General features: G+C 43.6%; 3 protein-coding genes across 4 annotated transcripts; 2 read left to right on the forward strand and 1 right to left on the reverse strand.

The window, feature by feature from the left end:
* Positions 1 to 7,946: 7,946 nt before the first annotated feature.
* Positions 7,947 to 15,501, forward strand: LOC115691212 (protein STICHEL-like 2). 2 transcript variants are annotated; one of them, XM_030617798.2, is made up of 8 exons: positions 7,947 to 8,688; positions 9,198 to 10,879; positions 10,985 to 11,204; positions 12,422 to 12,604; positions 12,720 to 12,944; positions 13,612 to 14,356; positions 14,647 to 14,704; positions 15,078 to 15,501. In XM_030617798.2, the coding sequence occupies exons 2-8, from the start codon at positions 9,284 to 9,286 to the stop codon at positions 15,153 to 15,155; spliced, it is 3,105 nt and encodes a 1,034-aa protein (XP_030473658.2). In that variant the 5' UTR covers positions 7,947 to 8,688; positions 9,198 to 9,283; the 3' UTR covers positions 15,156 to 15,501. The 2 variants fall into 2 exon arrangements, with proteins under 2 accessions (XP_030473658.2, XP_056170237.1); XM_056314262.1 differs by having other exon boundaries at positions 7,947 to 8,370.
* Positions 15,502 to 17,019: 1,518 nt separating this feature from the next.
* On the forward strand, positions 17,020 to 20,874 carry LOC115690780 (MA3 DOMAIN-CONTAINING TRANSLATION REGULATORY FACTOR 1-like). Its single transcript, XM_030617245.2, has 4 exons — positions 17,020 to 17,172; positions 17,511 to 17,751; positions 18,558 to 18,652; positions 18,783 to 20,874. The coding sequence occupies exons 2-4, from the start codon at positions 17,532 to 17,534 to the stop codon at positions 20,586 to 20,588; spliced, it is 2,121 nt and encodes a 706-aa protein (XP_030473105.1). The 5' UTR covers positions 17,020 to 17,172; positions 17,511 to 17,531; the 3' UTR covers positions 20,589 to 20,874.
* Positions 20,875 to 21,820: 946 nt separating this feature from the next.
* LOC115690789 (CBBY-like protein) lies at positions 21,821 to 25,523 on the reverse strand. Its single transcript, XM_030617255.2, has 8 exons — positions 25,073 to 25,523; positions 24,364 to 24,434; positions 24,040 to 24,198; positions 23,387 to 23,453; positions 22,887 to 22,982; positions 22,525 to 22,571; positions 22,262 to 22,342; positions 21,821 to 22,172 (listed from the first exon to the last, which is right to left on the reverse strand). The coding sequence occupies exons 1-8, from the start codon at positions 25,397 to 25,399 to the stop codon at positions 22,049 to 22,051; spliced, it is 972 nt and encodes a 323-aa protein (XP_030473115.2). The 5' UTR covers positions 25,400 to 25,523; the 3' UTR covers positions 21,821 to 22,048.
* Positions 25,524 to 27,112: the final 1,589 nt, after the last annotated feature.

Genomic DNA, 27,112 nt, shown 5'->3' on the forward strand with positions numbered 1-27,112 from the left:
AGGAAGAATCTTTTAGGGGACGGCACAGCGAAACGACGGTGTGGGACTGTAGCGCAAGCAGCAGCAGCAGCGGCGGAAGAGAAGACGGTGTGGTGCGATTGGGACTAACGGGAACGAAGCTTTCTCACTGCTGCAAAGTTGCGTTTGGGCTTAAGTCCTACCTACCCGTAAAAGAATCACGGGGATAGTCCAACCAATCAAATTTGTGACGGACGAGGATGTCCGAAGTTCTTCCTCTTCTCTCGTCTTGTCTGGTATTGGCTTACGTCCTTGCTCGCGCGTTTCATCGCGCCGGGGAAAATGACGTAACTACCCCCCTATGCTTCGGCTCGACGTGCGATGCCGTCTCTCGGCTTTTAATTTGTTTAATGTGATCTCCAAACTTTAGTCCAATGTACAATGCCGTCCTCCGAACTTTAAATTTGTTCGATATGATCATTATACTTTTGTTATATGTTCAATTTAATCTAATGACTGTATGAAAATATTCAACGTCATGTATCAAAAGTTCATGGACCATATTGAACATATTAAAAGTACATTGAGGGTATTGCACATTGGGTTAAAGTTTGGGGACCACATTGAACAAATTTAAAGTTCAATGATTATATTATACATTTGACCAAAATTCAGAAATCATTTGTCATTTATCATTTATCATATTTAATGAGATGTGCCATGGCTTCCCTAAAGGAAATGGAGCATGGAGTGCCTCGAGAAAAACCAAGAGTGCCTCCAGTCTTTCACACTCAAAACGGTCATATCATCCTACTACTTTGCGTGGATGGTCAAAGGGAAATACCGAATACTGTCTCGTCGAATCCGTATCATGTTACTACTTTGAATCCCTTGCTTTTAGAACCTCCAATCCGCACCTCGAAATTTCGTTACCGGACTTCGAGTTCCATCAGGATCGTTTCTCATCTTCGACGACAATTCCGCTTGTGTTGTTTTATGTTTATCGATGTGAGGGTAAATTTGACGGCCCGGGTTAGCGCCCGGCGTAAAATGGAGAATTTTAAAAGTTCAGGATGCAAAATTACCATGCGAATGACTGAAACGGGAGAAAGGGGAAGTGAGAATTTCTTTATCATACTTTGTTTCACTTTATTCGAACGGCATGTGTATCAGGCGATACTCGTGTTTTTCGTGGACGAAGAGAATATAGTCGAGTACCAACACCTTTTCCCAAAAAAAAAAAAGGAAAAGGAAGAAAAAAAAAAACACTTCGAGTTCCGTGGATGCAGAACGAAACGTCCCTACCAAAAGAGGGTAGGTCCATTGTCTTTCTCCATGAAAAACTTAAATGACATGCAAAGCCATGTGACCGAGTTGCTGAAATGCATTATGGCATCGTCCTTGAAATGGTAGAGAGATTTTTTTTTTATAGCGAAATTGGCCGTTCTACTCTGTAAAATAATTGGTACGAAATAACAAAAGAAGCCCGCATCGCCCGACTCTAGAATTTATATACTCTTTATATACAATCTCCTTACATTTATTAATTCGAGCATTTGAATTGAGCTTTCTAACGAAGTATCAAGGTCGGATCTGGCCCACGCGCGTGTTTCATTCTTTTGACTCGATTTTCTGGTGGATGCTTCTCCAACCCTCTTGATAGTGAGACGTTAGCCACCGAGCTCCGATTTAAGGTTTGACTTCGATTGAGCCATCGATTCCTGAATTTGACCAGAACTTTCCTGGCGGTTGACGGGAAACAGACATTTGCTCTTCTTCCTTTTTTTTTGAAAATGCCACTTGGGAAATCCCCGTTGAAATGGTGTTTGGTAAAAATAATTGCCAAAAAATAGGTTGGAATTTTTTGCAATGGGACTTTGAAATTGTCTTATTTATTAAAAAAAAAAAATATAAACTAGTCGCTAGGCGCCACCGGTCCGCTGCCGCCGGGTCGGCGACCGGCTCGCCGGTGTCGCCCGCCCGTGACCTCTGCCCTTCTCCCTCATCGTCTCCGGTAAGAAGATGAATTTCAAACCCAAAAAAAAATGACAGTCCAAATCTTTAGTTTAAGTAGCCTTAATGAACCAACCCTTCTTCTTCTTCTTTTTTTCCTCCCGTGTAATCGGAAAGAAAAAAGGAAAAATAATAAAAATAAAGATCAGAAACAGGGCACCACCGGTACCGCTAGCCAGCCAGTCAAGATTTTCAGTTCCACCTTTGCCCCTGCCTCGTCGGGCATATTTCACTTCAGGACACGGACGACGCGATGCGCGATTTTTTTGAGCTGACGTGGAAGGGGATAAGCCCGACAACCAAAAGACCGCGCTTGTCAAAGGGGAAAAAAAAAATACCAATGACCCATAAACTTTAGACAAAATGTGATATGTTTCACAAACTTTTAATATGTTCAATATAATCCTGAAATTTTAAATTAATATGCAATATGGTCTATTAACTTTTCAAGGACTACATTTAATACGTATCAAAATTTTAAGGACTATATTGAATAAATTTAAAGTTCAAAGGCCACATTGCATATTCAAAAATCATATTATATATAGGGTTAATACCATAAAAAATTCCAAACTATACCCATTATGACACATTTACCCCAAATTCTTTTTTGTGACACAAAAAATCCGAACTATGCATTTTGTGATATATCTGCCCTCCGTTATGATTCCGTCCAAAATTACCGTTCATCGCACTGTTCATCGTCTTCTTCATGAAATTTGTTACTGTTCATCGTCTTTTCCACAGCTTTTACGAGTGTTGTTCATCACGTTTGCTTTCCCAAACTCCTCTGATGCTCTTTGCTTCTCTATCCACTGCCACCTAGCAAAAAAGCTTATTGTTCATCGTCTTCTCCGCGAGGAAGAATGGTACTTTCTTGTCCAGAAAACGAAGCTTCGAGGTGGTCGAAGCTTGAGTGGCTGCCATGACCGCTCTAGCTCGAAGCTTGGCTTGAGGATCTGACCTCGACCTTCGAAGCTCACGGGTAGTTGGCAAGCGGCCAAGGCCAAGCTTCGAAGTAGCTTGAAGATTGAGCTTCGAAGCTCACGGCCACCATGGTCGCTCGAGCTTGAAGCTTGGCTTGAGGGTCGGGTCTCACCTCGATCTTCGAAGCTCGTGGATGGTCGGGCAAGCATCGACGAGAGCCGCCGGAGGTCGAAGTAGCAGTGGGCAGTGAAGCAAGAGCGTCGGAGGAGGAAGAGTGCGATGAACAGTACTTCGCAAAGATGTGGAGAAGACGATGAACAGTAAAAAAATTTCATGAATAAGATGATGAACAATGCGATGAACAATGATTTTGGACGGAATTGTAACGGAGGGTAAATGTGATGCAAAATCCATAATTTCGGATTTTTGACGTAACAAAAAAGAGCTTAGAGTAAATGTGTTATAATGGATATAATTTAGAACTTTTTGTATCATAAAAAAAAAATTAAGGTAAATGTGTCACAATGAGTATAATTTGAAGTTTTTCGATGGTATTAATCCGTATATATAATATAAAAGTTTATAAATTATTCGTGTCATTATCCTTTTGTGGAACATGAGGGCCAATTTGTACCGGACTCCGTCCTAAGGCTTCAAATAAAAATAAAAATAAAGGTGAAAAACTCCACTTGTTGTTCCCCAGTTGCAAAAAATCTTATCCTAAACTTAGCATGGCATTGACACTGATGGTAGCCCAATCATGACATTGATAAGCCACTCCAACTTATCTCGTGAATCGTAAAAAGGTTCAGTTCGATCCGTCCCGATACCATCGTGTCTCGTGTGCTCAATCAAGTCAAGCTCGAGTTTCACGTTACTTCAACGGACCTGCTAGCGAGATCGAGCGAGTAACCAAGTTTTCGCGTAGCCTCTTAAATCAACACGGGGAATTTCCAATATTTTGATCTGACAAATTCGTATGGATGCGAGCAAGCCATTTCCATCCATATTTGTGAGTAAGGTTGCATCCATGAGAGGGCAGCCTTGGCCACGAAAGTTACTTTTGAGGGAAAGCTACTGTAATTCAAACACGGGATATGGCGTGACCAGAGTTCAAAAGGTTTCGACACTGTCAAAACGGGTCAAATGGTGAGGATAAGAAGTCAATATACGACCCCCTTTTTTTTTTTTTTTTGGGTTCTAATAAAGCTCGACTCGAAGAACCAAGCTAGAAGAGAGTGCCAACCTTTTCATATGTTTGAGCAAATAAGTCATGCCCATTTTGACCCAATAATGAGTGCAAGTAGAAATCGAGCAGGGCGTTTCACGCTGGTCTGACCAAAATTGTAATGCCCAGTATCGGTGGTGCAAAGGCCCATTAGGACAGCCGAAAGAGGGCCCAATAAAACCCCACTACCCTTTGCAAAATAGCGCAAGGCTTGTGAAGAAAGGCTTCGAACCGGTCGGCTCGGTGTATGGAGACCTAGCAGGGGAGAAACGGGACGTGCTTTTATGTTAGGGGTGAGCAACCGGGCCGCTTCAATTCGAAAATCAGCTCGAATCGGCCTTATTCAGCCAATTCACAAGGGAATCAGTCCGACTCTAAAAAATGGGAACCGGTCGGCCTTGACCGGTCCGGTTTATATCCCCAAAATCAGCCAGTTTCTACCTAGGCACTTGAAACTTGAAACTGAATCGGTTTAGAACCGGTTTATTGGTCGAATTGGATATGTTTGACATATCAGTAAAAAGAATTGTGTTCACATTTGACACGTGTATATCATCTATTTAACAAAACGAAACGACAAAAAAATAAAGAAACGAAAAAAAACACCATGGCTAGTTCTCGGGTTGATGCCGGAATTAGCCGTTTCGTCCCCAACTTGGTTTGAAGAGCTCAATAGAGCCGGTTCCCGATTCCAAAAAAACTAGAAAAATGACCTCGATAGCATGGGTTCTAAATTTTTCGGGTCCGGAAGTTACTCAATTTGGAACCGATTTACCTCCAAGTCTATGCATCGATTTTGCCATCTGAAGACACATTATTAAGACCGTGCGAGGCAGGGACATGAGCAATTATTATAGTGTTTTACGTGTTGATTCAAATGTCAATGAAATGCACCCTAATTTCCGGCCTCCCTCCAACTCCCCCTCCCAAAAAAAAAAAAAAGACACATGGAGAAGAAATTCAACAGCCGTATAATTTCTTCTCGGGACGAGGCAAAGAAAAAACAGGAAAGGTCCAGCTGGCCTCCCGCATCACGGAGTTGCCTGGTCGCAACGGGACGGGAATGGGAAGACGGGGGGAGGGGGGGAAATCACGTGAGCCCGTCGTCAGATGCGAAAACGGAAAACCCGCCTCCCCTGAATCCCGCGCGTAGGCCAACACCTCATTTAATCGGCCGCGGCGCGTAGGCCCCCCAACAACACTGTAGGGCGGGAGGGGAGTCGGCGCGTCACGGACTCTTTTGCAGGCCTATAATATCTATCTACCTATCTATACGGCCTGTCCTCCTCATCCGTCCCTTCGAATGGGGGGTAATTGCGGAGCAGCGACGTGGTCAAACACTCGCTTGAGCCGTCGCTAGTAGTAGTAGTACCACCTGTGCGCCCTGCCCTGTGGTCCAACCCCACTTCCCTTCCCCCCCTTTTTTTCTCTTCCCCTTCGAAAATTAAAATGTGTCCGCAATAAATTATTGCAATTCGGGCACTGAATCGTGTGGTTAGTGCTCGTGATCTCGCTCCCTTTCTTTTCTTTTCTCTCTTTCGTTTTTTTTTTTGGGTGAGAAAAATGATTGGTACTTTATAAGGAAAGAAAACTTTTGATTAGTATTTAATGACTTTGTTAGCGAAATCCCTGTTTCGAAATTCGTGATTTCGGGAAAAAGAATGAGTTTTTCTTTTCGCTCGTGAATTACCCAGATGCTCTTTTTTTTTTTTGCTATAGGCGAAGCTAATTTGTTGGGAGTCACTACAGCATGATGTCCGAAGAAATTGAAATCCTGTATCGATATCGCGTCGCATCGCTTGGTGATGAGTTTATAGGACGTGATCTTCCTAAAGTTATGTGTTATTTTTGTTTTTTTTTTAATTTTCTCATTTTTTTTGGCCTTTTTGTCTCGGTTTCGATTCTAATAAATGAAGACGGGTACTTTGGTGATGGAAGGACGAGTGCATGATTTGCGCGAGGGACTGACGAAGTCCCGTGTGCTCTTTGATAAGATTTAGTCGACGGGATCCGAAGCATGAATTTCGGAGGACACGTATCTCTGTCCTTTTTACCCCGAATGTGGGCTCCGTTCCCTGTTTTTTACTCGCCTTTGCCTTCCCGTTTCGGTTCTTCAATTGTCATCGAGAGCATGATCCACGAGCGTTCTCAATGCCACCATGCACCTAAGAAGTCGTGCTTTTTCAGTCAATGCTAGTTTGTTTTTGCTCTTGAAAGTAGGGATAAGCATGGTCCGGGTGGACGGTTCCCACCCTAGAACCGGGAACTTCCCACTAAGGACCAGTTCAAAAAAATTGAAACCGGGAACCGCCCATTGATTCCATGGATCCACCCAGGAACTGGATTGTTGGTCCGGTCCGGTTCCCTAGTGCGTCCATGGAACTGATCCCACTAGCCAAGGACAGAGACAGAAAGACGGAGATGAAGATGGAGAGTCGAAGACGACGAGGTGAACATCGATCAAGAAGAGTGAGAGAGTAAGAGTTAGTGTGAGGCGAAAGTGAAATAAGGTGTTTCTTGGCTCAATGTGAGACTGTGAACGTTGAGCGAGTTAGATTTAGTTTAGGGATTTAGGATTTTTTTAAATTAAAAATTAAATAAATATATTATGTCATATATTATATTTATTATTATATTACCGGTCAGATTCGGGTGGAAAGTTCCATACCTGGAATTGAGAATCGGACCGATTCCCTTAGGAACCACCGGTTACGGGCGGTCCAGACGGTTTCCGATTTTTTTGCACACCCTTACTTGAAAGGGTCTATTTGGTCTTATATTATTATTGATTACGAATATAATTTAGCAAGTATCTCGTAACCATTTATTGAGTGGCAACAAAGAAAGCGCTGTGATTTTTAGCACGTTAACTGTACGCATAAGGAGTATGCCCAGTTTTGAAAATGGAAACTTTCATTCATTAAGTAGGTTTAACAAGTGTCACGAAACACACATTCTTAACAAGATATTGTATACGATAGGGGCTTCCGATGAGTATCTTGTTTTGACCAAAAACAAAAAGAGAGTATCTTGTGGGCTGTTCGTTAAGTAAACAATAGGCAATCGTTCAATGTATTGATTATTTTCATTTTTTTATGTGTAATCAAAATACGTTTAGCAGGTACTTATAGCAAGTACTTAAAAACATGCATTAGCATGATCCTTGATAATTAATCCTTCTACTAAGTTGAAAAATTTACATCCGAATTTTTACGTTAGTATTTAAATGGGCGAGGACAATGCAAATGCATGCCATCGTTTTATTTCCTCGATCCCATTAATGAATTCAAAGAATTCATGTTTGTGTTACACGTGAATATAAAGATTCTCAGACCAACCGGGTTATCGTGTATAGAAATCCACTCACCCTCTTTTCGCTCGACTAATTGCAACTCTCAAGAGTGTAAAATTTCTTTTATTTGTTGCTTAGTAAGTAATCACTCTTAAACCTTCATTAATAACTTCTACCACATGTTATCGTGTGTTTCTAAGCTCTCAAACACTAATTAAGTGTACATTAAAAAAAAATTATTTTATTTTTTGAATTGTTAATTTGCTTGACAAAATGCTCAACGCCCCTTTTCTCAGCAAAATCTTAAAAACTGTTCGTCTCTCACGCGCCAACCGTGCGAGTGAAAGAACTTCGCCAAACGGACCGGAGACACAGCCTTTCCTGTCCCCCCCCCACCACCTTTTCCCAACTAACTAAAACCGTCGAGGGGGGCAACGTCAACTCGAAATCCCCAAAATACCCCCCATGGGCTCGCTGCACAAGAGAGCCAGACAGCCCCCCCTCCTCCCTCTGCAAAAAACTCTGCACGAGAGCAAAAGAAAGTCTGCAAAAAACCAATTTTTTTTACCCTCGAATCTCTCTTTCTATCTCCGCATTGCGATGGCAATTCCGCTCCTGCGAATCGCCCTCGCTCATTAATGGCATTTACTCCTGTGCCACTTACCCATCTTCCTCGCCGTCAATGTCACATCAATGCCGAGCGGGACTTCGACGAGGGGGGAGCTCCGCCGCCGATGCCCCCCGCTGCGTTCGAGGGCGTAGGGTTTCGTATTCCGCTTTTGACGTTACCGTTCCTCCCCCCCCCGTTCAAACCCAAACCCAAACCCAAACCCGTCGTTAACTTCGAAGAGGAGGGAATGGGGAGATGTTCCCTTCCACAGCCGCGCCCTCGTGGTGTCATGGATGGGCACATGGCATTTCTTTATTTGTTAATTCCTGCTGCTGGCTTCGGGTTCGAGCCTTTTCAACTTTGTCGTTTCGCGTTCGTTGTTTTCACTTGAATATGTGTGTGTGTGTGTACTGTTTTCTCTCTAACATCTTTGAATTCGAGATTCTCTTTCTATTACATTAGCTTTCTTCCCCTCTCTCTCTCTCTTCTTGGGGACTCTGACATGCTCTGTTTCGGAGAAATGGAGTAGTGTGACTCTGTGAGTGGCCGAGTGTGCGAGCTTTGTGCGCGTTGGGCGTGCACTCTCCTCCTCCGTTTTGATCGAGCGAAGTCGAAGCTGACACTGTTCCGAGCTGCACCGTCTGTGTACTATGGCCGCAGGTGCCATGCGCATTCTCTTGTTTTTGCCTAGCCCAGCTTCCGCTCCCCCCCCAGCTGTCCCTTTCCCTCTATTTCTGTTGCAGTGACATACATTTTCAAAAGAGTGAGTGGGTTGTCTTTTATTCACGTTCAGGTGCTAACACTCCTGTTTTAGCCAAAAAAAAAGGTGCTAACACTCCTTTTCCAGAGATCTCAGCATTTCGTGTTTTGCTTATTGCTTGATTTTTGCCTCAGTTTTCTTAAAAAAAAATAAAATTCTGAATGTCTGTTTTTGCTTTGCTCACCTCCTTACTTTCCTAGAAGCTAGAAAGTTAGAGCTGGTGACATGCATTTGGAGAACGTGAATGGAGTATAATTTTGTTTTTCCTAATTTTGATGTGCTGTGCTGTGTCTGTGTGCGTTCAAACCCTAAAAAGTAGAACGACGCTTTTGCCTTTTCAAGAATAGATTAGTCCGGTGGGGTATTCTTTTGATAACTTTGATGGGTTATTCGTTGTCTTTTCTTTCAGGGTCGCTCTGCTTTTCTTTTAGTTCTTGAGATATAAATCGTAGCGAGAAGTCCACTCTTTTCTATGGTGGTGGGTCTTTGAAGAAAATGATGGATGGTAGGCGGCATTCGGTCGATGTTCCTCTTTCCAGAGCTCTCGTAGCACTTAGGAGAGTGAGGTCACTCAGGGATCCCTCGACGAATTCCATGAGCAAGTTTTCTGCTTTGATCGAGAATGCTAATTGGGAAACCAATTCAAATAATGGGATATCTCTCCAGTTTATGAACAGTCCCCAAGAAGGCGCCTCTGTCGATAAGCGTCTAGCAGGAAAGGACTATGATATTAAATGTTTGGATGACTGTGATGCTAATCCAACATCGAGGAAGTCTAAGTTAGCTAATTGTGAGAATCGGTGCTTGGTTGGCGATGCGTGCGATCCAACTTGGAATGCACCGTCAGGAGAGCTGGATTTTTGCAGTAAAAAGCAAGAAGAGCTTATTAGGCCAGCAGATGAAGTGTATCGGCACGATACCACGGACAAAGGGTTGGACTTAGCCTGCGTAACTCCTAGCAATCATATGGAGGATGTGGATTCATGCAGCGAGATGTCAATGGGATCATCTCAATTGCAAAGGATCACAAATACTGCTTCAGAACGAAAATCTCAGTACAGGATCCAGAGAAGATCGCGTGGTGTTGTTGGTGACATCGGAAGTCGTGCAGGTACTCCAAGAAATACGGGAATTGATGCTTATCTAGAAGGTTCAACCCGTAGCCCGTCATTGTTTGCTAATGAAGTTGATGCAGATGATCACTCTCAGGATGGATGCAGCATTAGTTGTTGCTGGTCAGGGACCCCAAAATTCAAGAGGTCAATTGCTTTATCCGATGTTGAAGACAGGCCTCTGTTAGTTGAGGATGTGAATGAGGCAAACCGATGTGGATGGAAAGATATTTGCAGAGATAATGAAAGTACTCCGTATTCAGATACACTAAAGCGACTTGGTCAAAGGTCAAAGCCTAAATCTTTCAATGAATTGGTGGGTCAGGATGTAATAGCAAAGTCTCTACACGGTTCTATATCTACTGGAAAAATACCCTCCATATATCTCTTCCATGGCCCCCGTGGCACCGGCAAGACTTCTGCTTCCAGAGTACTTGCTGCGGCACTAAATTGCCTCATGTTGAAGGAGCATGGACCATGTGGATTCTGCAGAGAATGCACAGTGCTCTTTTCTGGATGGAGCAGAGACGTTAAGGAGGTGGATTCTATGAGAATAAACCGCACAGATAGACTTCGATCCCTGTTGAAAAACGCGGCCATTCCCCCAGTTTCTTCACACTTCAAGGTTTTCATCGTCGATGAATGCCAATTATTGCGTGCAGAGACGTGGGCTATGATTCTGACTAGCCTAGAGAAACTTCTTGAGCATGTTGTCTTTATTATGATCACTTCTGAGCTTGACAAGCTGCCGAGAAGTGCCTTGTCACGCTCTCAAAGATATCACTTTCCAAAGATAAAGGATGCAGATATTGCCGGCAGATTGGGCAAAATTTGCGTAGAAGAAGGTCTGGACTTTGATCAAGTCGCCATAGAATTTATTGCTGCAAAATCAAATGGTTCCCTTCGGGATGCAGAAATGATGCTCGATCAGCTCAGTTTACTTGGGAAAAGAATAACAATGTCCTTGGTGTACGAGCTCGTGAGGGCCCCACACTTTTCTCATGCTTTCAGCTCATCCTGTGTCAGATTGTTTCAGCTCATTTTATATTAAATGAATCATAATTGGCCATCTTCTCTTGTGCAGACGGGAACTGTATCTGATGATGAATTGCTTGATTTGCTTAATCTAGCTTTATCTTCTGACACTTCAAATACAGTCATACGAGCTCGGGAGCTGATGAGATCAAGAATTGACCCAATGCAACTGATATCGCAGTTGGCAAATCTTATCATGGATATTCTCTCGGGTCAGTCTCAGGAACTCAATTCAGAAGCCCGCGGGAAGTTTTCTAAAATTCACACCTGTAAGTTCTGTAGCCTGCTTCTTGAGCTAGCAAAGGCCAGAAGCATTCAAATTCATGTGTATGCATATTAACATGTCATCGAATTGCTCCAACATCAATGCATGAGGTCATGAGATGTGATGTCATATTTCACCATTATGACTGCCCAAAGAATATTGTGGATATGGTGCTCCACTAACTGTGGACGATATGAGGAATGAATTTATGAATTTGACTACTGCCATTTGTGTTGCTTCTCTTGGGATTTTCTTTGTAGATTATGGCGTTTGGTCTGCCATGATCGATGCCTAGTTTCCTTGAGATCTCATTTTCTGTACCAAGTAAAATAGGAAGGATCCAGCAAGCGCATGCTGTCATTTTGTACCATTACTGCATTAGTGTGATGAAATTCTGTAGTTATTGTCCGCCAGAACTTGATGACTTTTCCTGGTTCCTTAGACTTGGGGCAATTAGAAGCTATAATCTTTACGCAATGAACTTAAATGAAAAACATGAAATCAACTAATTATATAAAGGCGGTACATGTGGTTACATCTGTGATGGACTGGTGACTGGGAAGGGTTTTCTTTTTTCTTTCTTTTAGGGGGTGTAGTATTTTTGCCTTCAGTGATTAGGAGGTGTTAATAAACATTTGGTGTGGTCCACTTGCTTCTTTCATTGGTATGATCTGCTTTGTGAGTAAAGTTATTTGAAGGTAATTAACTTCATTTGAGAGCCTTTGCCAGCTCAATCTGTCCTTGGTCGATTAAAAATGTGTCAGCGGCAGGGTTTTACCTTTATTTATCTCGTCCTTCATTTTATGTCATTTAGTGCAATTGAGGAATCAACCTCTGCTCCTTTTCCTTCTGTCTCATCATTTTGAGTGGATATTTCCTAATGATGTTTCCCGCAGTCTTATTTTTACTTACACTGCGACATTCTACAAGTCCGTCTGGTCTCTTTTGCTGATCAGATGAGCTTGCAGAATGCAGCAATGTAATCTTAGTGCGTGTTGATGGACCACCAATCCATAATTTTCAGAAAACATAGCGTGGGTTGGTGGACTGACTCGATGCTTGCTTAATTAGTGTCGGGCAGAATTGCTATCACTTTATTCATGTCAGAGGACCTCTCCGGCATCTTCTGATTTGTCCTTATGTATTACACATTTAATATTTAAGGGCATGCTGATCATCTTGAAACGCTGTCGTCTGACTCGAACTGGTTTCTTCTTCTAGCTGAAGCTGACTTGCGTAAGTTGAGTCATGCTTTGAAGTTACTTTCCGATACTGAGAAGCAATTGAGGATGTCAAAGAATCAAACAACCTGGCTCACAGTGGCGCTGCTACAACTAAGTTCTGCAGATTCTTCCTCTTTGGATGAACGTGCTTTGAAATGTTGTCCACGGAACATGGAGAAGGGTGAGTGGCTTAGTTCAGTCACAGCTTTGTAACAGCAGTCTTTATTGATATAAGTTGGAGCAAGTTTTTAATAAGGTCAACGTAGTTAATTCATTTGAGACTAATTATTGTTCAGATATAGATGGGGACTGTTGCAGCAGACCCTCTACAGAAGAGAGCAAGAATCATTTCTCCCGTTGTTCATGTGATTGCGGCGGATTGTGTATAGTGGATGCACAGGTAAACTACAGGGAAAGGTTGGATTCTATCTGGAAAAGGGCTACGGAACTATGTCAGTCAAAGGCTTTGAAGAATTTTCTGATGAAACGCGGAAGTATGTCCTCTCTTCGCTTGGATCAAGGTACACATGCTTCCTATCTTTGATAGAGTCAAGTATGGGGGTCAATTCAACAGTGCTGTGAGAGAAATTGGTAATAGGCATTCTGAAACTAATATCTCTTGATCTGATAAGCTGTCATTGAGAAACTTCTGCTTATATATATACTTGACTCAAGATGCCTTTATTCTGATCTAGTGTGCTTGACCCCGGCATGATTGTGCCTTAAGCTACTATATGAGCCCTCTGTTGGTGCATTTATTAACAGGACGCAGATAGAGCCATTGCTGACATAATCAAAATGATCCACTGATGGCATTATTCAAATGGTGACTAAAACCAAATGGTTACCATCGAATGACACCTCTTATGTCATTATTTGTGGAAATATTTGCAGTTTTTTTGTTTTGGGTGATCTGTGTTGTGTTTAACTTGCCTTTGTTGCTTAAATTCTTTTCAATAATCAATCTGCATGCCGCTTTACGTCATCTTGCTAATTTGCTATTAGATGTCTACCATAACACAGTAATTTGTGGCAATGCATCTTTGGTTGCCTCCAGCTTGAGCTCATGCGAATCCAAGCTCTGAACTCTTCTGGATCATTTTATTGTTTTACTTTTCTTTTATCAATCTGTATTAGGTTTGTAATTTCACTGTAATCTGTGATCACTGGACATGTTTGACATCTCAGGTATTGCAGTTGCTAATTTGGACTTCAGTCATCCTGACTATGTGACAAGGGCTGAGAAGTCATGGAAACTGATTGCCAGTTCGCTTCAGTCCATCCTTGGCTGTAATGTAGAGATCAGAATCAATTATGTACCTTGCGCAGCGGAATCTAAGCATGTAAAAGTGAAAAGGCCATCTTTTAGTTTCTTCAGCTGCTCCCGCAGAATGCTGCAGAAAACACGGTCAATTGTTGAACAAGGAAGCGATTCTGATTATTCTGACTATACCTTTGATAAGTACACGACCAAGGCAAAAGCAAATCTGGCCTGCCCTTCTGATTGTAGATCTCAAATGCCGCATATAGGCGATCACCGAATCGGAGCAGTAAGCACTATAAGAAATGCCGATGGAAATGTTCTAAGTGTTGGTACAGACATGTCACAGAGGTCATCCCACGACCTGGAGGGCCATCTGCCTGATCCAGAGTCTGATTGTTCAGGAAGAGAGGCGATCTGCTGTAGACACCATGTAATCTCCAGCCGAGAGCCAGAAGTTCAGTCAAACTGTTTCCCCCGTGTTATGAAGGGTCAGAAGATGTCAAACATGCCTGACACTTCGCAGATGATCTGCCAGGATATGCCAGAGGAGAAGAAGCTTGCTTCGTCCTGCCCTGGGAAAATGGCCGCAGAGACAGTAAGCTTTGCGGACGAACGATATCTTTTCTGCAGTAGCGAAGCTTATACGAGCGTTTCCAGGGATGCTGATAAGTGAGTGGCTTTGCTTTCTTTTTTTCTGTGGCTATTGCAGATCTTTGTAGATACATCTTAGGATGGTTGTTCACCGGAATTTGCTGATTGCTTTGGCCAATGCTTTTTCTGCCATAACATTAAAGTAAATGTGTGTCCAGTAATGACATGCATTAGATGTAAAAGTGGAATGGTTGTTGAGATGATTCTGTAGTGTGTATGGTCGACTGCTTTGTTTATGTTCACGGAAAATGACACTATTTATCTCCACATGCTCTTGTATGTTTACTGCTGAATCTCTGTTTTTGCAGAACGAGGGAAAGTCCGGATATTCTTTGTTGGCAGACCCCAATATTGCCAATTAGGAAGGTAAGCCCCGAGAAGCTCTGCAACACTTTTTTTTTGCGGTGGATAGAAAATGTAAACTTGGTACGATGGGTTGATTGTCCTGTTAATGTTCTATTTCACGTGTCTCTGTGCTTGTTGGCCTATGCTCATGCTTTTTCCTCATTTGGAATCATCTCCCTAAACAATTCGACTATGTGCTTGCTCTCTGTCGCTAGACTCATCACTGCTCGACATATCTTTGATGTAAAGAGGGAGGACCTCTTCGTCGATGCCCCTCACTTTTTGGATGAAGCCTCCTCCGACACTGACCAAATATTTATTTACCTAGCTACAGTCTTGTAGGAGTTGTTTTCAGTTTTGGCCTTGATCGGAACAAACCGTGCGAATGTTGCAGGCATGCGAAAGGAGGCACGACAGACAACGCGGTCACTTTGTCGAGTGGGTGCTTCCCTGCGGCGGCGGCGCCAAGTAGTTCTGCTGTACGGAGATCGGCGAAAGAACCGATACCCGTCGGAGAACATCGATAGCCCGAGACATGCCCGATTTCTCTGAAGCACACAAGGCCAAATCGCTCTTCTTTTGGTATAACCTGAAGCCAAATGGCAGTTTTCTTTTACTCTGTATGGAAGGTCAACTGCATATGTTTTGTACCCTCATTTTGTCCACTGGCTTCTCTGAACTGCTATAAAGCCAAACTGGGTCGGTGAGAAGAGAAGGATCTTGGGCTTTCTCTTCCTGCTTGCCACCTGCATTGCAACACGAGACTTATGTTCTACATATGCATTGGGCCTTCCAGCAATCTTTGCAAGGAAAAAGAAGCTTCTGAATTTTCGCAGCCCATTTCCTCGGACCAAACGCATACGATGAATCGATGATTGATGATCCGATCCGGGTCCAACTTGCAATCACTCGTCGCCCCTCGCGTGCTCCAAAATCATTTCTTTAAAGGGTAAAATCTTGCCCGACACTCGTCGATCACTCGAGCGCGAACTTCGTCAATCCGCGACGCCGCCCCCCCAAATTCCTCACTCTTTTTTCTTTTTGGGGGGGGACCGCCGCACGTCAATCTGATCTGACCTCCTTATCATCATCAACAAGAGACCAAGAATCGAACCCGCTTGTTCTCTCGTGTCTATTTCCCAAGCGCAAGGAATCCGTAGATATAAAAAAAAAAGGGGGGGATTTTTATTATTCCCCAATAACATCATCCAAAAGATAATTATTAAATTTATCTTGCCACGCATGCGTATCAATCCATATATTCCTTGGCCGACCTACGAAGTAGACACCATACCAAAACCGAAAAAGGGATAATGACAAAAGGTACTCGAACTTTAGCTCCATATCTAACGTGATTCGTGAACTTTTAATATGTTCAATGTAATTCATAAATTTTAACTTAATATTTGATGTGATCTCTAAACTTTTAATCTGTTCGGTGTGATTCCTAGACATTTGGTACATATTCAATATAGTTCTTATGTTCATATAATTTAGGGATCAAATTAAGTTCAGGGATCACATTGCATATCGAATTAAAGTTTATGGATCACATTGAACAAATTAAAAATTCGGAACTGTTTATGTTATTTTTCAATTAAAAAAAAAAACCGTAACTAGACGCCCAAGAAAAACCCGGAAAATAGAAGGGGGGGGAAAGGGAAAAATCCGGAAAAGCGAGCGAGGAGACTGCAGAGAGCAACGATCTAGTGGCATTTCGGTAAAAACGGAGGGGGGCCCGGGGAGGGGGAGGAAACCCTAGAAGCGGCTGAGGAGGGGGGGCGCCAGGTGGCGGCACCGGCCGCGGGGCCTCTCCTCGGCTAAAACGATACGACCGGGGCTTCCCCAAAAGGGGCGGTGCCACGTGGGGACACGGAGGAACCTCCGCCGATGACGTGTGCTCGTAACCGCAGCGGTAGCCTCCGTATATAAACCCCCCGCCCCTCGCTCCGCCACTCCCCCCTTGTCTCTCTCTCTCTCTCTCTTCCCTGTGCTTCTCCATTTCTCGCTGCGTCCTCATCCATGTCCCTCTCATCCGCACCCTTCCTCGTGTTCAACTGATCGAGACGCGGACCGCCCACGCGAGCGAGCGAGAGAAAAAGACGGAAGCAAACAAAAGTAGTGGGGGGGAAAAAGAAGGAGGAACCGTTTGGATCCCCACGGTTTTCGTCGGGGCGGGCGGCGGCGGCGGCGGACGTGGTTTTTGATCTAGGGTTTGCTTTGCGTGTCCGATTTCGCTGCGGCGGCCGAGGGGGTGGGAAAAGCGCGCCCGCCCGGGGGCTCGTGCGCCTCTCGCGTTCACCTGCGACTTCGCTCGCTCGCTCGCTCTCTCGCTCTCTCCCTCTGTTTGTCTGTGTGCGTGCTGGATCGGAGATCCAATCTCCGCGCGCGCGCGCTGCCTCTCTCTGTCTTGTGGCTCGAGATTCGTCCGGGCCAAGCACGGAAGCATCGGGCACGTCTAGCTGCTGCTGCTGCTGCAATCTGTTCAGGTCCTTCTATCGAATCTCGCTCGCCGCCTTTGATTTCTCTTTTTCCTCGTTTGTTCGTGCTTTCGTTCTGGTATTTCCGTCTCGCGGTGCTATTTTTGGCTCAAATGCTGTCGACGATCGCGGCTCGTGGCTCAGATTCGAAGAGCGGCCGCTCCTTCGTTCGTTGTGCTTTGTCCCCCCTGTATCGACGCTTAGATTCGGTTTTTTTTCTGAATGCGCGCGAGGCCCGCGGTCGCGCGTGCTTTGTTCGTGAATCTGAGTGTGGATTGGTCGTAGGTGGCGACGAGTTAAGGTGTCGATGTGTGGTTTGTTTTTTATCGTCGTTTCTTGTTGTTTAGGAGCGGGGGCGCTGCGTGTAGATGGCGTCGAATGAGGGGTTCCTGACGGACCAGCAGAGGGAGACGCTTAAATTAGCGACCCAGAACGCGGAGATTCTGTCCTCCTCTCCCAAGTCGCCCAAGACTCTCCTCTCCGAACACCCGTTGAAGGTTCCCGCCGCCGGCAAGGCGCCCACGGCTGGAATCGCCGTGAGGCACGTGCGGAGGTCGCACTCCGGGAAGTTCATACGAGTCAAGAAAGGTAAAATTTGGCGCATTTTGATTGTGCCCTCGAGTAATGTTTCCGTCAAAGGGTTCAGTGCGCCGGTTCCGTTTGTCTATGTAGTCGAAGTCGATCTGATCATTAGAACTCCCATTAAGTCGTCATTATCCTCTCCGTAAGAGTTTATTTCCGTTCCCTGCCTGAGACTTATTAGGTGATCTTTTGCGAAGTGCGGCAGTTAACTTATCAGTTGATCTTTTCTGTCTGTGAACTATATATAATAGATGATCAATGGAACTCATAGCCATTATTCCTCTTTTCGTATATTTTTGTATCGTGGATTTTAAAAAAATTGCATAGCCAAAAGTATGATTTAGTTTTGGAACCGTCGGAGTTGTAGTTTTGGTCACGATCCTGTTTGTGGCTGCAGTGGGGTTGATTAGGAGGCCTTTGATTTAAAATCTCTTACAACTTGAGTTGGGCCTTTTTGTTTGGACTGAATGTGTGAGTAGCTCTGGTGTTTTTCTATTTCCAGTGACTCTACTGCAGCAACCCTAAGAGTTGCATTTGGAAATCTGCTTATTAGAGTTGGAATGAACTCAGGTCCTGCCACTTAATTGCTTGGGGCCATAGGCTTGTCACGATTATATCTTTTTTCCGCGCATTTATTGAACGTGTATCTATCTTTCTAAGTTATGTGATTATGCTACAAAGGAGAGTAGTTCAATTTAGGTTAGTTGTCTGGCTGTAGCTGTTTATAATTTACTGTTTAGGGTTTGAAACTTCTGATTGAGCAATCTTTTCTTTTTTGTGTGTATGTGCTATTACTTGTATATTGGAAACAGATGGAGGTGGTGGTAAGGGAACTTGGGGGAAATTGCTTGACACCGATGGTGGATCACATATTGATAGAAATGATCCCAACTATGACAGTGGTGAGGTAATGCCTGTGTTCAACCATTAATTGGCATTTATCACTCCTCTATCTGTGGGCCGGAGGTTAGCTCTTTTATTGACAAGTACTTGGTGACAAGTGTTGATTGTGTTGCTTCTACTATTTGTTTCTACAGGAGCCTTATCAGCTCGTTGGTTCAACAGTCTCAGACCCTTTGGATGAATACAAGAAAACTGTTGTTTCTTTGGTAGAGGAATACTTTAGCACTGGTGATGTGGACGTGGCATCGTCTGATCTCAGGGAACTGGGCTCGAGTGAATATCACCCATACTTCATCAAGCGGCTAGTTTCGATGGCCATGGATCGCCATGATAAGCAGAAAGAAATGGCCTCGGTTCTGCTCTCTGCCTTGTATGCTGATGTCATCAGCCCACCACAAATTAGAGATGGGTTTGTCTTGCTTCTTGAGTCGGCTGACGATCTCTCTGTTGATATATTGGATGCTGTTGATGTGCTCGCATTGTTCCTGGCACGGGCTGTAGTTGACGAGATTCTCCCCCCAGCGTTCCTCACCAGGGCTAAGAAAACACTGCCCGAATCCTCTAAAGGTTTCCAGGTTATTCAGACTGCTGAAAAGAGTTATCTCTCAGCCCCGCACCATGCAGAACTTTTGGAGAGGAGATGGGGTGGTAGCACACACATAACTGTTGAAGAGGTGAAAAAGAAGATAGATGATCTACTAAGGGAGTATGTGGAGACTGGAGATGCTTTTGAGGCATGCAGGTGCATTAGGGAGTTGGGTGTTGCATTTTTCCATCACGAGGTGGTGAAAAGGGCTTTGGTTCTTGCAATAGAGACACGAGCAACAGAACCCTTGATAATGAAGTTGCTGAAGGAAGCTGCTGAGGAAGGCTTAATAAGTACCAGTCAAATGGCTAAGGGGTTTGCCCGTTTGGCTGAGAGCCTCGACGACCTTGCTCTTGACGTTCCATCTGCAAAGTCCCTGTTTCAGTCACTGGTTCCCAAGGCTATCTCTGAAGGATGCCTTGATGCTTCATTTTCAAAGTCATCAGATAATGGAGACGTACAAATGGAAGATGAAAAGTTAAGGCGCTATAAGAAGGAAGTTGTAACTATAATTCATGAATATTTTCTCTCTGATGACATTCCTGAGCTCATTCGGAGCCTGGAAGATCTTGGAGCACCTGATTTTAACCCTGTATTTTTGAAGAAGCTCATCACCCTTGCTATGGACAGGAAGAACAGAGAGAAAGAGATGGCATCTATCCTGCTGTCTGCCCTCCATATTGAGATTTTTTCAACTGAGGACATTGCAAATGGTTTTGTGCTGCTTTTGGAATCGGCAGAGGACACGGCTCTCGACATTCTAGATGCTTCAAATGAGCTTGCTTTATTTTTGGCTAGGGCTGTTATTGATGATGTGTTGGCCCCGCTGAATCTAGAAGAAATTGGAAGCAGGTTGCCTCCTAATTGCAGTGGGAGTGAAACCGTGCGTGTGGCTCGATCGCTCATTGCTGCCCGTCATGCTGGGGAGAGGATTCTTAGGTGCTGGGGAGGTGGAACCGGGTGGGCTGTTGAGGATGCGAAGGACAAAATTCAAAAGCTTCTGGAGGAATACGAGAGTGGTGGGGTGGTGACCGAGGCTTGCCAGTGCATACGTGATCTGGGAATGCCCTTCTTCAACCACGAAGTCGTGAAGAAGGCATTGGTAATGGCGATGGAGAAGAAGAACGACAGGATGCTGGATCTGCTACAAGAATGTTACAGCGAGGGGCTCATCACCATCAATCAGATGACAAAAGGTTTCACCCGGATTAAGGATGGAATGGATGATTTGGCTCTTGACATCCCGAATGCAAAAGAGAAGTTCCATTTCTATGTGGAGTATGCTAATCGGAAGGGGTGGCTCCCATCTTCATTCGAGTCATCCTTATTGCCCGCTCCAGTCGCGGCTACTTGAGAGGGAAACATGTATTTCTGTCTTCTCGAGTACGTTGTAGCCTGTCACGTTATGTAACGAATTGTGCACTTTCAAGTGCTTCAGAAGCCTGATTAGATGGGGGATGTTTTGAGTTCATCTGGACGCCTTTTTTTCCCTATTTCCTTGTAGTTTCCCGATGGAGATCAGCTGATGTATAAAGTTAGTTGCTTATCCAGCTTTAGGCTCATGGTGCATCATATTTGTCGCATGCAGTATGACACTAAGATTAAGAATTCTTTGATGCCATTCAGCTCGTTTTTTGGTATTGTTCCTTGTCCCTTTTTTTAATTTTTGGGGTACTGCGAGACTGTAAGTTATTTCCACAAAAGAATGCGTTACCAAGAATGGCTTAATTTCCCCTATGCTATTTGGTCAGTTGCCGTCTTGGATGGGCAGTCTTAGATGTGAGAGGAAGCGGCACCTTTCATGTTTCTGATCACGGTGAACGTGCACTAGTCTCTTTCAGTTGACAAGTTTCTGCACGGCTGTCCGACGGTGGATGCGACTCTCCGCATCAACGCGGTTGTGCGCGTGATGGTGGCTTCAAAGGTTACGTTATCCGTGCTAGCATCGTTCCTGGGCTGGGATAAGGTTGGGTGATTGGCCAAATCAAGCGTCTCTTCAGCCACATCCAATTGTTTTTGTCACCGTCTGCGAGTAGTGTCATCTCCGAGGGCTTGATTAGATAGACTGCGCAATCAGTTCGACTAGTTACTGGGGCGAGCGTATTGAGGTGGCCTTGCGTGATGGACGGGCTGATGAGCAGACCTCCACTACTAAGACTACGGTCCGCTTTAAACACGCCACGCCGTTGTTTTTAGTCGTTGCCAATTTGCCATGACCAAAGCAGCTGTCCTACATTATAAATGCTAGATATTTTCAAACGCGTATGAACAATTGGCCTAGATAATATGGGACACTGCTGCAGTCAGTCCATCATATTTAACAATAAATAGAAGGCTTCCGAATCGTCAGAAACGTCAATTTTATGATCAGTGTTGATCTTTCTAACATTACTCAATAGTGAAATGGGAGCTTGCTTGTTCATAACAGGATGCCTTGATAGCCACTTAAAATCTCCGCCTGCCCCCGTAATATAAGGATGTCCTCGCCCATACATCCGTCGTAATCACTGGGAATGCATTATAAGCAATTAGCTCAGACATTAACAGTGGAGCCAACCTCGTTACACCGATAGAAGCACATCAACATATTCAGAACGGTGGAGTCCTGCAGTTTTAATTATTCATATCTTTTGGAATCGAACATATTGTGGGGCGATCACCGAAGGGCGATAAAAATTGAAGTCCCTTCGAGGACTTCTCTTCTGTGCTTCGTTTTAGGTTTATAACTCTACCATCATGGATCTCGAGAATATATTCAAGAGTATATAAAAGAAAATTGAAAGAATTGGCCAGAGGACCGAGAAGCAAGTTTGACTAGCTAACATACTGCTTCTCAAGAAGGCTTCCACAGAATGTAAGATCGAAGCGCTCCTCTGGAGGATCTCCGATGCAATCGAAGACCGCATCAGCATTTACAAAGTCCTCCTCAGCTGTGTAACTGAAACCAATTGAAGTTCGAGTCAAATTAGTGATAAAGGAAAGTATGGGTTAAAGAGCGCCTGCTAGGCGGTGAAGTAATGTAGTTACCCGCTCTTTGTCACGATGCATTTCATTCCAGCGGATTTGGCTGCTGCGAGGCCTATGGCGCTGTCCTCAACCACAACACAACTGCCGAACTCCAACATTACACAATATATATCACAGTACCATGAGATGAATCTAATACAGTCGACAAAACATATTTTAACTGAACGAGATAAAAGATGGATAAGGGCATTAAAGGAAGTTGCTGGCAGTATGCGCTTGACCTCATAGTTTAAAAGAGACTGAGCGAATGGTAGGTATATTACCTTGAAGGATCAACACTCAAGGTGCTGGCAGCCAACAGATAGATGGCCTGCCGAAGAAATAAAATCGATGAGTGACCAAGGACATGCATACAATAAACAAATAATTGGGCAAGGAAAAATTGACTACACAAAGATAAATATGGTTAGCAGTACATCAACTGATAAATCTGAACTTTTTGGTGAAGGATGAATCTTATTTCCAGGATTACTGACTAATTAAAACTAATTTCGACAATTTGATACTCGGCAAGTCTCTGATCAGTTAGTACAATGATGAGAAAATAGGACTATAATCAGATTATCTCATGAAGCACTACACTGTACATAACACCTTCATATAGATTAAGCAAACAAGACGTTACAGGATCTGGCTTTTTACGCGGAACCACGTCTCCAGCAAATATCTTGATTTTTTCTGCGCTTTCTGGCCCAAGCAAGCACGAAACTATTGCAGAGACCTGAAACCATTGCATGACTTAGAGTCCACAAGAGAACTTGACTTGAAAATCAATACCATCGCATAAATTAAATCAATAAACTGCAGCTTTACCCACAAAAGAAGCCAAATTTGAAGTCAAACCCTCTTTCATAGAGGAAAGCCATAAATGTAATTTTCGGTCTTTCATTTATAAATGCTCATACAAGAAGAATTTGTACTGGCTCAAATTCATTTTCTTTCAAGACTGTTAACCAAAGTTTTGAATAACTAGAATACCACATGAGCACTGAATTTACAGAGATAAAAAAACTGGAAGACGTCATTTCATCCTCCATTGAGAAGTGCCATTAGCAAGTTTAATGCACGTGAAACATTATTGGCACTGCACAAAATATTAATTTTGTAGAACCTGCTGAAGCCTACCGCCTTCTCATTCGAGGTACTGCAGACAGCAACTTGTACTCCTTTTGCTAGAGCTTGATCAATGAGCCTGCGCAATTGGTGAGTCTCTCAGCAGCATGACATCTGGAGAATCTATATATGTGAAGTCATGCTTATCAGGTTCTAACGAGGTGCATTGGAAGTGTACACATTCTTACAGTGGAATTTAGACATTTGGATGTGGATGCTAATTAATCTTATACATCAAATTTACAATTGCCAACAAAGAGCACATATCTGTAGTCATTCTTTATCGACAGGATCTTGCACAAGAACAGTATTCCGGAAACTAAAAAGGGTATGCTATGCTTAGCATCTGAACTTTGGGCCAGGATAAACTACAACTTTAAGAAAAAGCTAACAGAAGTTCATCTTCAAGTCTTGTAAGTTGTTCATTGCAATTCTTAGATCCATAGGGCATCCAAAGAGAGAGACGTTGTAACTATTCACTTCTCATCAGTGTGGAAGTAAACATAGCGAAAGCAGTCTGGTCAGAAGGCGAAATGGATGGGAGATGACCTCAACCAATCAAAAGAGCAAAAACTGTGCAAGCAGAAGAACTGGCATAAAAATAGACTTTTTTTTTGGCCAAAGCATAAAAATAAAGAAACTGAAAAGGGATCATGACAACGAACTTTGCAACTCCAGGTCGTAGGGGCAGCAATTTCTTTTCAATAAGGGCCATGAACAACTCTGTCTTTCGCTTGTGAAGAGAAGCAATGAATTCCTTCCTCTCCTCTTCACTCTTTGGGGCTTTTTCAGGCCACCCTGTCTTATTGAAATACGCTGTCATCCTGCAAACATATGCCTAGTTAAATATCAGTTTAACATTCTTCCCCTCTTGAGCTTAAACCACTTTGTTCACCTTCTTCTTCTCAAATTTAGAGAACCGCTTCAATGGATCTATACAGGCCTACACAATTTAACCTCAGAATTCATGGAAAATATCGACGAGATACCTTTCTTTTCCTCCTCCGATTTTCAAAAGTTCTCCATACAAATCTACATCCCAGGTGACGCCCAATTCTTTCTGAGAAAATTATGATCAACCGGATGTTAGTGTCCATGCACGAAAATCATCGAGCCATAGTTATGAGGCATAAATGAAAATTTCAACAGAATTACTTCCTCTGTTCGCATCAAGAACCACCTAACCTACATTGCAGCTAACCACCATAGTTTTCACATCCCACTACAAGGAATGGGTTCATTAACAAAAGTTTTTACAAGAAATACGAAAACATGATCCAGTGTCTTGATTGATTTCTCTCTAAAGATTAAAGCTTCTCGGTAAACACAGGGATAAGAAATTATAAGCAAACACTCAACTTCAGAGCAGACGATGTCGAGCCCACTGTTCCAGCCTCGCTAAAATGTTTCGGTCGGATATCTTAAACGAATCAAATGAGGCAATTCATCAAGTTTCCCGATTACTAAGAAAACTCGCGTTCCTCGTGCTTTTAACATCTTTCGCCAGTTGCCACCACGAAGTCTCTAGTCTAATCGGGAAAAAATCCCAGAATGCGAAAGAAGCTATAGATTATCTTACAATGCCGAGGCCATTCTGTTCCATACCAACGTACCCAATACCAGAGCTATAGCTACAAGACTACGAACCAGAACGAGGAAGGAAGTAGGAAGAGAAAGCGGGGAATGCGGAAACTTCACTTCTTGAAAAGTATCATTGAAGGAGATCCGGTGGCCGTCCTTCTCGGTATCCACGAGCACCCCGTCGCAGTCAAAGAGAAGAGCCGACGGCAGAGCCGAAGGCGGCGAGGACGACGATGCGGCGGCAGAGCAAGTGACGACACTCGTCCTCCCGCGGGAGTCTCCGACGGCCAATCTTATCATCAGTTTCGGCGGGCAAGTGCGCCCTCCTCTCGCGCGCGAGCTCGGACGAGGCCGCGGGACCTGGGGAAGCGGGAGGCGAGCGTGGGTCGAAAGGGTCGCGCCGGAGAGCAGCGTTGACGTTGAAGAGAGCGTGGCGATCGCCATTGGAAGGGCCTCTGTAGAGCTTTTCTTCCTCCTCGGTGACGCGAAGCCGCTGCGTGCCGGGGGAGATCAGTGTGGTGTTCTTGGTTCAACGGTTCGTGGTTGGTTGTCCGTTTTGGAAGTTAATCCAACCAGAGACCACACATAGCTCCAAGGGTGCGCACCGCGCATACCAGCGCCATGTAATCTTTTAGTGAAGGGACGGGGACACAGGTAGTTAAGGGTGATCGGTTCCCGGTCCGATTCAGTTTCAAGATGGAACCGGGAACCTGATCGAGAGAACCGATTCTCAATTTTGGGAACTGCGGACTGGATCAGTTGGTTCTAGGACCGGGAACCGGACCGACCGCCGGTTCGGTCCGGTTCCGGTTCTGGTCCAATAAAATCGGTCACTTAGAGTTTAGAAATTTTTTTTTTTGTTAAACACTTAAGGTTTGGTTCACATTTTACTAATTTTTGTCAATGAATCTATGTCAATGAAGTTCACTTAGGGTTTAATTCACATTTTACTAATTTTTATTAATGAATTTATGATAATGAAGTTCACTTAGAGTTTAGTTCACATTTTATTAATTTTGTTAAAGAAAAAATTAACAAAAATATATATTAAATAGTCGGTCCGGTCCGATCCGGTTCCCCCTTGGAACCGGGAACCGGACCGCCCGGAAACCGGTTCCGCTTTTAGGAACCGGGAACCAGATCGATAGTCCCGAGAACCGAACCAAACCCGTCGGTCCGGTCCCGATTTGGGCGGTCCAAGTTGCTCACCCCTACAGGTAGTATGTGAACTTTAATCCAATATACATCGTCGCCTCCGTATTTTTAATTTATTCAATATGGTTATTTTTTTGGTCATTGTTGTCCTTCCATTAATTCCAGTTAAATGATAATATTGAACATTTTCATAAAGTCTAGAAACTAGATTGAATATATACCAAAAGTTTAAGGACCATATTGAACAAATTGAAAGTTTGGGGACAACATTGCATATTAAGTTAAAGTTCGGAAATCACGTTGCATAATGGATCAAAGTTAAAGGATTTGTGTTATTTTCCCTTTAGTGAATTGTCTTGGTCAGTGTTGAGGACATTTCTTTAACGAAAAATGACTCAAGTGGTTTCGAAGCCTTGGTCTAATATGCTTTGTCGTCTCTGGACTTTTAAATTAATAAATGTTCGATCTAGTTAATTCAAACTAAAGGAATATGTGGCTTCCAATCCGTTAAGTTTGAGCCACGGGCAACAATAATAAAAAAAATCACACTTAGATTATCTAATTATAATATCTATTTCAAATCAGGATATAATAATCTATGTCAAAAACAAATCCACATCATTAAAAGAAACATCTAATTTGTCATTCGAGTAAACGGAAGGACTACATTGTCTGTTGGTATTGCATGGGAAGCTAAAGTTTGATGATCATTTCTATCATTTTCTCTTTCTTTATTATTGAGTACAGTCCGATAATAAAGACGTGATCGGTCTTTGTTATGATCCAAAGAATCACAAAGCTGTCGATCAGGTCAGCTCGGCCCATAAACTCATCAGCTCATCGAACTCCAAGACGAACGGGGGCACCGCCTGAGGCCCAAGCCTGCTCGAGCTGCAAAAAGACGAGAATGGCACGCCGCTTCCATTCGATTTTGCGAGCGAGTTATGACGCTTTTGTCGATAAGAGTGCGTTTGGTAACCATTTTGTACCCAGAAATAATTT

The sequence above is a fragment of the Syzygium oleosum genome, unplaced genomic scaffold (genome assembly GCF_021117445.2).
Source record: "Syzygium oleosum isolate NSW1041296 unplaced genomic scaffold, Sole_v2.1 Sole_v2.09, whole genome shotgun sequence".
NCBI classification, from domain to species: Eukaryota; Viridiplantae; Streptophyta; class Magnoliopsida; order Myrtales; family Myrtaceae; genus Syzygium; species Syzygium oleosum.

Coding starts and splice junctions, on each gene's coding strand:
- LOC115691212 (XM_030617798.2), top strand. CDS start 9,284: ATGATGGATGGTAGGCGGCATTCGGTCGATGTTCCTCTTTCCAGAGCT. Junction 14,357..14,646: donor GTTTCCAGGGATGCTGATAA/GTGAGTGGCTTT, acceptor CTGTTTTTGCAG/AACGAGGGAAAGTCCGGATA. Junction 14,705..15,077: donor CAATATTGCCAATTAGGAAG/GTAAGCCCCGAG, acceptor CGAATGTTGCAG/GCATGCGAAAGGAGGCACGA.
- LOC115690780 (XM_030617245.2), top strand. CDS start 17,532: ATGGCGTCGAATGAGGGGTTCCTGACGGACCAGCAGAGGGAGACGCTT. Junction 17,752..18,557: donor GTTCATACGAGTCAAGAAAG/GTAAAATTTGGC, acceptor TATTGGAAACAG/ATGGAGGTGGTGGTAAGGGA. Junction 18,653..18,782: donor CCAACTATGACAGTGGTGAG/GTAATGCCTGTG, acceptor TTGTTTCTACAG/GAGCCTTATCAGCTCGTTGG.
- LOC115690789 (XM_030617255.2), bottom strand. CDS start 25,399: ATGGCGATCGCCACGCTCTCTTCAACGTCAACGCTGCTCTCCGGCGCG. Junction 22,343..22,524: donor TTGAGTGTTGATCCTTCAAG/GTAATATACCTA, acceptor GGAGTTCGGCAG/TTGTGTTGTGGTTGAGGACA. Junction 22,173..22,261: donor TGCATCGTGACAAAGAGCGG/GTAACTACATTA, acceptor AATTGGTTTCAG/TTACACAGCTGAGGAGGACT.